Raw genomic sequence first — 9,687 nt, 5'->3', positions numbered from 1 at the left:
CAATCAAATTCGAGGACTAAGTGGCGCCGCCAAGCGGAGTTAAAGGTAAATAAATTTTCAAAAGATTCTCATTTAAGTTGTGCGAAGTCAAATGGCTGTCGTATTACTCGGAGCGTACTTCTTTTGCGAATTTCTTCAGAAAATCTGCAGAACGGTAAGAAATGATTGAATAATAATTATCTCCTTATCATCGACGACGATCGAGAAAAGAATTATCCCTCGATATTCTCTTTTTAACGTTTAATTCCATATTATCGTACTGGCGCCCTTGACCTTGGGCTAAATAACCACTTTTCTACGACGTTTTTGCGATCGAACGATTAACAAATCGAATAATATCTCTTATATTCTTAACTTTTCCTTCTGATAAATATAGAAATATCAAAATATAAACGATCGATGATTTTACTAATTGTATTACTAGTCGTACCTAGTAACGTGCATTTGGTATAATATACGTGTGTGTATATACGTGTGAATGTGTATACGTATATCAAAAAGTAAACATTCGTATTACAATTTTAATAATATATAATTAAGTCGTTATGAAAATTTCTTATTTAATAATAGGAAGATACAGATGATTTAGAGGAATCTTTCTAGATAAAGGGTGAGATATTTTAATCAAACTTTCTCGTATACATATCTTTACATAGTGTATCGCACATTAATACACTTTCTAATAATTGTTTCTTCGTTTAAACAATAAACGATCTTTTATGATCCTAACGACAACACCGAGTGCTAGGATACATATAAATTATTGTGCAACTATGTATGTGTGCTAGTTTAATCAAAATGTACAGAGACAAGATCGATCTCGAAGAGTATTGTTGTCGTTTTCTTTTTTTTTTGTCGTTTTTGTTCTTTTTTTTGTTTTTTATTTTGTTTTGTTTTTTTTTTTTTTCATTTCAAATCACAAAGTATAGGCTCGAAGTTTATTTTAATTATCTCCTTAGATAATCCAAAATTATGTTTGTCGATTCTTACATGTATTATGCGTTATTTAATTTGAAAAGTTTTTACGTGGCAGCACCATTTCTTTCGATTTTTAAGTTCGACGCGACATTATAGCATTATTTATCAATTTTCTCTCAACGATGTACTTTGTTGAGATGTGATGGCATGTAAAAAAGAAAAGAAAGAAAAAAAAGAAAAGAAAAAGAAAGAAAATACAATCCGAACGAAACAAAAGAAGTGTAAAAAACAAATTAATCATTCTAATATGAAATTTTTCATTCGTGAAATTTTAATATCATGATTCCAATGTAAAAGTGTTGCGAACAGAGGCATTTTATTTTTCAAATTGTTCTCTCTCTCTCTCTCTCGTTCACTCACTCGCTCGTTCGCTCTCTCACACAATGACGCAGTAACAAGGTAGCTCGTTCCAATGTAATTTCACTAAAATCTCACAAAAAGAGATCTTTTATTTTTAATAATTCGCTAGGTGGTTTTGAAATTGATTACTTGGCCATCAGGCGTTCGTAGAAATTCATTTCACGATCCATTCGTGATGATGCGAGAGAAATATTTTTTTCTTTGTTTGTTCGTCCATTTCTTTCTTTTTTTTTCCTTTTTATTAATTTCTTTTTTCGTTTTTTTGTTTCGATTTTGTTTTTTTTGTTTTTTCTTTTTACCGAAACTATAGAGAAGCTCGTATGTGAAAAGCTCGGAGATGAAAATCGAAAATCGTTTGAAATGCCCGACTGTTCTATTGCTCTATTGAATCGATATGAAACTCATCTATGTATTCTCGGATTTTTATAAACTGCGTCCCACCCTGCGAGCCCTCCTCCACGACTTGTGTGCAATTTACAATAAAATTCTTTTTACACCGCGATCACGATAAAAATCGAACCTTTATGAACCTTCGAGCGATACGATTTCTCTCTCTCCCTCTCTCTCTCACTCCTTTTTTTTCTAATTTCGATCGCAATGAAAATGATGAGGTCGAAAAGCAATCAAAAGGTATTTCTCAACGGGAAAACTCATTTGATCATTTATTATTATTATTTCCTTTTTGTTTTGTTTTTTTTTTCGTTTTTCTTCTTTCCTTTCCTTTTTCTCCATTCTATTGCAACATAAAATTTGTACAAATAATAAATTCAATGTATCGTAGACTATAATAGATAATGAATGTATTTCAAATTTTCATTGAATGCGCGAGTAGGATAGAGCTCTCCACGCGAAAATCACACGAAAACAAGTGTATAAAATGTACGTGTTAATTGCAGTGACGATGACGATGACGATGAGGATGACGATGACGATGACGATGACGATGACGATGATTAATAATAATAATAATAATATTAATAAAAAAAAAAAAATAATAATAATAATAATAATAATAAAAGTAATAATATATAAAAAAGGATATACGCAAAAAGATAAGTATACCCTCTACTCTTTCTAACTTTTATTTTCATTTTTATTAAACAAAAGTAACTCATCTCAAAGCGCTCGTTGATTAAAATGCGAAGAATACATTTGCACGTTTTTATTCACATCGGTCGTTCGTCTCGTGAATTTTTCACACATGCATTGACGAATTATACATATGCATGTATATATATATATATATATATATATATATATATATATATACATATATGTGTATGTATATATATATACACTACAGAATAAAAAAAAAAAATGTGAGTAAAAAGAAATGAAAACGAAAAAAGAAGCAAAAGATCGGATAACGAGATCTTTCATCATATTTTGTCTTGTTTCTTTTTATTCGTTATTAATTATAATCAAAAGATAATGCACGTTATCGTCATATATTTATAATTCGGCGAACGAATTTGGCCGAGATAAATCTCTCTTTCTTTCATTCATTCATTCATTCATTCATCCATTCATTCATTCACTCACTCACTTACTCTCTCCCTCTCTTTCTTTTTCATTCTTTCATTCTTTCATAAAACACTATCTCGATTATAGTTAGCGCACGAGAATACAATTTTCAATGTCCCATTTTTCATATCATTTTTCTTCGCTCCTTCGACTTTTCTCATTTTATCCTATCTCTACCATCTTCTTTTCGTTTTATTTCTTTTTTGAAACTTGGCATTATACTTCTTCCTCTTCCTCTTCCCCTTCCTCTTCTTCTTCTTCTTGTTTTTCTTGTTCTTCTTCTTCTCTTCCTCTCGTTCGCATTTTAACGCAAACAAAATATTACATTTGTTCCCTTTTTGTACAAGACGACGCTCGTTACCCTTTGATAACACGACGTATACGTAAGTGCTGCAAACGATTCTCTCTCTCTCTCTCTCTCTCGCGCGCGGTGAGTAGTCTTTTCAAAATTTTATTTTTAACTTTATTTTTCTCTTCCCTTTTTACAAAAATGTATATAACTCCTTTCTTTCTTTCTTTCTTTCTTTTTCTGTATCATATATGATCCTTTCTCTCTCTTTCTCTCTCTTCAGAACTTCGACTTGTATTCGATGGAAAGGAATAAGGGCAAGGAAACGAGACAATCAAACGTTCTATGCTTTGAATTTTGAAAATTTCTTTGTGGAAGAATTTAGATCGTAAAAATAACGTCAGGTGAAATAGAAAAATCTGTCTTTCTATCTATCTTTCTTTCTTTCTTTCTGCCGGTATAAAATATTGACGAGAAGATAAAAAAAATTTTCTTATCATTATTCATTTTGAAAAAGATCGCGAATTATTTCAAATAATTATTCACAGCTTGACGTTTTCCTTCTTAAAACACGGAGAAAGAGAAATAAAGACAAAAGATAAAATAAAAAATTAAATTACTATTAAAAAAGAAATAATAATAAAAGGAAAAGAAGACTGGACGGTGAGGAAGGGGAGAAGGGAATAGTGTGTAAAAATCAGTCGAACGAAAAATCGTCCTTCTAGAATTGCATTACGAACAAATAATGAGATCACAAGGATAATCGAGCGAACGCGCGGTAAAGCTTTATATCTCGAACGCCTTTCTCTCTCTCTCTCTCTCTCTCTCTTTCTTTCTTTCTCTCTTTCTCTTTCTATGTATATTACGTGAGTATGTGTGTATGTATGTTGATAATTATAAAAGTAATTCGAATGAAAGATATATAAAAATTACATTTGCTGCACCATTATTTTCGATAAATTTTCAAAAACAAATTTTTTCATGATTTAAAATACTTTCATAATTAACAATTCGTACAAATAATTATAAAAGTGTCCTAAACAAAAAAAATATATATATATACACATACATACATATATAAAAATTTTTTTTTAATAATTTATTTCGTACTTAAATAATAATTAATTCTTTCTCCGTTGGATAAAAGCGAACAAAAAAATCGTGTGTTTATCGTATATTATATGTATATTTATGTATGTATATTTTATGTATGTATATTTTATGTACTTGGCCATGCGTCGTTCGCTCTTCTCCGATAGAAAAATATAAACTTCAACAAAAGGCGCCTCTTGTAAAAATTGACGACTACGAAAGGAAACGAAGAGACGACTAGTGTGCAAAACGCGCGCACACACAGGCACACAGACGCACGCACACACTTACACATACTTACATACGTACATACACATCCACGAAAAGATATTACATACCTATCTTGATCTTCTTTATCTCTTCATCATCTTCGCCATCTTCTATTTTATTCTTCTTTCCTTTTCATTGTTTCTCTTTTCTCCTTTTTAATACCCCGTTCCTTTATTATAATACACTCTTAAAGCGCGTTCTCTATCTTTAATTAATTAGTATTTATATTTATATATTTATATATATATATTTATTTATTTATTTATAGTCGTATTTATATTTATATATTTATATCATCGCCGTCGATTCACTCGGATTGAAATCGATAAGCATTTCGAACGATTTTCGTACGATTTCTCTCTCTCTCTCTCTCTTTTTCTCTCTCGAATGAGTCTTATATACTTTTCCTCTTTATATACATATATATATATATATATACATGTATATACGTATATATATATGTATGTATACGTATGATCCTTCTCTATTGTAAATCTTTGTCTTAACGAAACAGTTAATAACAAAAAATAAAAAAACTAGAAACAAAGAAAAAAATACAGAAATGATCGAGGAAGTAAGAGGATCCTTCGCATATGTATTTGTGTGTTTGTGTGTTTATGATCATTAGATCATGCTTTTCGAGAAATACGCATTAGACGAGAGAACACATCGAGTTTTTTCTTTTTTTTTTCCTTTTCTTTTTTCTTTATATTTGCGTGTTATATTTTAAGTACTTTATATGCTTAAAATCTAATATTTACAGGCTCCTACCATCGACGTATGTACGTTTGTTTGTGTTTATGTATTTCTATGTACGCAAATTATCGTACGAGGGATCTTTACGCGATCGCGAGAAAACGTGCGTTACTCATCGTATTGGACCGAATATAAGATGCTGGGTTAGTCTGGATTTAAAAAGTATATAAATCTTTGAGATAAAACGGAGAGATTCTTTTTCTCTCTTTCTTCCTTTCCCTCTCTCTCTCTCCCTCTCTCACTCTATATATTTGTATATATATATACATATATATTCTTCTCTCTCTTTTTCTTTCTCATTCATTTTAAAATTGACGTAGATGACGATGATCTCTTCTTTTATAGATACATACGATAGAGATTCAGTTGTAATTTATTTATTTCTATCGAATGTTCCTTTCCTTTCTTTTTTTCTTTTTTCTTCCTTTTCTTTTTTATAAAAAATTCCTGTATACACATTTATGCAAGTATGTTTTTCTCTAGAAAAGATATCAAATTCCCAACCCTAATGAATAAAAAATGATTTTTTCTTCGAGATCCACAAGATTCATCAGCAATTACTTTCTTAAATTTGTTTCATATTCGATCCAATACGATACGTTTTCTTTCTTCGATCGATTTCAATCCGAGAGCTACACGCGTTTTACTTTGTTGTTGTCGTCGTTCTTGTTGTTATTGTTTTTGTTGTTGTTGTTGTTCTAGTTTACGGGCCGGCATTAATTAATTTCTCCCGTCCACTCTGACACTTTATCCTCGTTCGCTTATCAGCGATATATATATACATATATATGTACGTGTATATATATATATGTATATACATATATATGTGTGTGTATTGTGTTACTATCGCCTAAGGGTACTAATCACGTCACATCGATAAATATAACTCTTCGAACGTACAGACAGAGGATCACAATCGTTCGTCGCTCGAGTAAAAAGCGGCGTCGTCTCCACGATATAAAAGTATAAAATACGCGCCAAATTCGCGAATTGGCTGGCTACTCGTCGGTAGTCGACGTCGATTAATATATATATATATATGTATATATATTTATTTATTTTTTTTATTCATTTTTTTATTTCTATCTTTCTTTCCTTTTTTTATCTCGAGCTATAGAAAGAGAGATTGTTGCTGCGTTCTCTGCTGTATTTAAACGAATAAAACACGTCTAACGAAGAGTCGAATACTGTAGAGAGAGAGAGAAAGAGAGAGAGAGAGAGACATAATAATAATAAAAAAAGAACAAAATCAAATGAAAAACGTAATAATAAAATAATAATAATAAAAAAGAAAAACAAATGTAAAAATGTTTTCCAGAGTCCATCCACAACGACAAAACACGACGAAGTTCGACTAATACGCATGACTATCTTACAGTTTAAGTATGACTCGTCTTATCTGTTCGATATCAATCTTAATCGTGAATTGGAAAAAATGTCTGGACTGAGGAGAACGTTCCTAACAATTATTATTTGTAAATATCGAAATGAATTCCTACGAAGATGGCACGTAAACGTCGAAGACTTTTTTATTTTCTTTTCGATTTCCTTTTTCCTTTCGTTTCGTTTGTTGTTTGTTTTCTTTTCTTCAAAAAAAAAAGCGAGAGCGAGAGAGAGAGAGAGAGAGAGAGAGAGAGAGAGAGAGAACAGGCCGATAGACTTGTAAGGTCATTCGATGACCTCTCGTTCAATGACCTCGACTACCGACGATTTAAAGAACGCAAGAAACGCAAGAGATCCTTCCGTTCGAGCTGCTTCGTGTTTCACTTGTATCGAGTGTTTCTTTTTATTTAATTAATTAATTATTTATTTATTTATTTGCTCATTTATTCAAGGAATTAATTAATTTTATTTATTTATTTAGTCCGAGAGTCGTCGATCATACTTTTTTCGTTCCGTTTCGTTTTGTGTGGTTCGTTCCGTTCGTTCGTTCGTTCATTTTGTTTTCTTTAAGTATGGCCTCTTTGTGGCATCATCGTCAGCCTTCGCACACACGCTACTTAAATATAATACACTAGAAACGTTCCCCCGTCCTTAAGGAACCAGTCGAGGTCTCTCGGACGGATTATCGTTCAAGGGGACGACGAGGAATATTGGCCTCACAACTGTTCCGACAGTATTATCACCGTGAGCGTTTGAACGTTGTCATTGTGATAGAGTTTATTGTTGGAGGCATTGTTGAACGAAACTCTACCTTCTTCGAGATTTTCACTAGCAGTATTCTCGCAACCTTCGGCCTCGGCCCTTTCCCCTCTTGGTACGTCGTTATCATCCTTATCGTAATTTTCGATATTCTCATCCTTCGACGAGAACTCGGAATTAGTTTGATCCCCCTCGTTCTTGATATCTTTTTCCTCGGAAGATACGACCTTATCGATCTCCTTCTCATCTTCCTTCCTCGCGCACGAAGAAAAATTGTTTTTATCCGTGTAGGAGAATCTCGCAGGTAGGCCAATAGAAGATTCGATAGGAATAAACGTATTGTCCGAGGTCGGCGAACGATATCTTAGGGTACGTTCGCTCGGTATAGAGTCGCCGTCGGCTCGCCGAGTTAAATTAGCCGTTGGTGATATTCTCGAGATCGTACCTGGACTAGGACTTTCCGTAGGACGTAATAGGGACGGCGATGGCGTAGAGAATCTCGTTGAAGAATCGTAAGTCGGGGATCGTACGAGCGCGACAACGTCCGGTTTGATCATAGTCACTTCCTGTACACCGTAAGGACTTCGTAGTACTTCTTCGGAACTTCTACGATTCTCGGGTAGTTCGGGGAGAGCTTCCAAAAGACCTGAACGATCGACTCGACGAGGTAGAGTACCGGCATGACCGGCTATACTCTCGGCACCGATTGGTCTGCAGTGTCGATAACGAGACGACGACGCGTCCAAACTGGAGATTTCTAACAATCCCGATCTGTCGACTCGTCTCACGGTGGTTCCACCGTCAAAATCATCGATGGAACTCAACGGACGAGGACTTCTCTGCGTTAGATAATAATCTTGTTCGGTTATGCTACCGGACGATTGGTTGCCATAAACGATCGGATTGCAACGCGGCGAACGTAGAAAGTTGTGAGTGTAATTGGTCGTAGTCGCCGTCGCCGTCGCCGTCGTCGTCGTTGTATCCAACGTCGTCGTCGTCGTCGTCGTCGTCGTCGTCGTCGTCGTTATCGTTGTTGCCGTCGTCATCGTTCCCGTCTCGGACATGGCCGATACCGCTGCCGCTGCAGCTGCAGCCACAGTCACGTGGCCAGACGCACCGGGTGTCACCGATTGCGATTCCGAGGGATTCTCGATCACTATCTCCATTCGATGGCGGTGTTGATGTTGTCTGTACTGCGCCAACGGTTGCCGATGGGGGGCCTGCTGCTATAGCCAAGTAGTACGCGTGTTTCCGGCTCGCGAGCCGGTAGGCAGGTCTCAGACGATTATTTCTCTGATAATTCTACGGCCACGGCTGTTGGGAGTCGAGTAACCGGATTCTAAACTCTCGTCGTAGGACAGGCTCACTTGCTGCGGCGGCTTTGTGTCCTCGTCGTAATTCTCTTGATACGGTAGACCAGATACATCGTAGGGCGAATCTGAAACATTCGAAACGATTGATCGATCGATCGACTCCTCCCCTAATCGATCTCTTAAAACGCTATCTTAGGCAAACAAACCACTCGAAATTATCGAATTAAAGAAGAGACGACGTAATCTCCTCGAGACGAATTTTAACTACCTCCGGTTTATTTTTACAAAACGGAGTACGAACCAACGTGTTTCTGGGACTTGACAACCGTAGCGAATGGCTCCGGGCAAAATTGTTGCCGACTAAGATTATGGCTCTCCCTGTAATGTGGGTGCGCCGGATAATCGGACTCGGTGGTGGCGTATCCACCCAAATCATATGGTTGGTTGACGCCGTTTGCTGCCGCCGACTTCATCTGCCAGATAGAATCTTGCGAATTCACCGAGCCGCCGTTGTTTGAATTTGAATAGCTATTGTCCATGTAACCCATATTGACACCTATAGTGCGAAATGTCTTATTAGAAATTCCCATCTCGTACGAAATGAATTCGTTAGAAAGAGAGAATTAACTTCCAAAGCACGGTACGTATTAGTCGGAGCGTAGGAACCCTTAAATATAGAGTTAGAGATATTTCAACATTTACCGTTCTCACCGTTGATGTTATGATTAGGTTGATGATAACCGTATCCAGGTTGAGCGTAAGCGGGACTCTTGGAATCCTCCATAGCTAGGGCATGATCCAAACTATGTTCAAGGGCTTTGTTCTCGGCGTAATAAGGCGGTGGCGCTTGAGTTTGTTGACCATTTCCAGCCACTAGGCTAGGTCGGACTCTGGAGAAGACGTTCGAAAATTGTTCAATTTCCCCGACCGATCGCATTACATCATCGAAGAAACATTATCGCG

General features: G+C 35.5%; 1 protein-coding gene and 1 long non-coding RNA gene across 8 annotated transcripts in view; one reads left to right on the top strand and one right to left on the bottom strand.

Moving 5' to 3' along the window:
- The first annotated feature begins 80 nt into the window (after nt 1-80).
- The window catches only part of LOC127071029 (uncharacterized), a 70,620-nt gene continuing 61,013 nt past the window's right edge, over nt 81-9,687 (top strand). Inside the window, exon 1 of the long non-coding RNA XR_007784813.1 lies at nt 81-154. This is a non-coding gene — a long non-coding RNA (uncharacterized LOC127071029). The remainder of the gene's footprint in view (nt 155-9,687) is intronic.
- LOC127071019 (hemicentin-1) overlaps nt 8,689-9,687 on the bottom strand; it is a 149,446-nt gene continuing 148,447 nt past the window's right edge. For 6 of the 7 annotated variants that reach the window (XM_051009776.1, XM_051009778.1, XM_051009775.1 and 3 more), the window contains 3 exons: nt 9,427-9,614; nt 9,026-9,280; nt 8,689-8,849 (listed from right to left, as the gene is read on the bottom strand). In XM_051009776.1, coding sequence (XP_050865733.1) covers nt 8,689-8,849; nt 9,026-9,280; nt 9,427-9,614 — 604 coding nt within the window. The remainder of the gene's footprint in view (nt 8,850-9,025; nt 9,281-9,426; nt 9,615-9,687) is intronic. The other variant, XM_051009773.1, reaches the window with a different exon arrangement.

Source organism: Vespula vulgaris, chromosome 20 (genome assembly GCF_905475345.1).
Source record: "Vespula vulgaris chromosome 20, iyVesVulg1.1, whole genome shotgun sequence".
Lineage (NCBI taxonomy): Eukaryota > Metazoa > Arthropoda > Insecta > Hymenoptera > Vespidae > Vespula > Vespula vulgaris.
The sequence above is the reverse complement of the archived record's forward strand: the minus strand, read 5'-3'. Positions and strand labels throughout refer to the sequence as shown.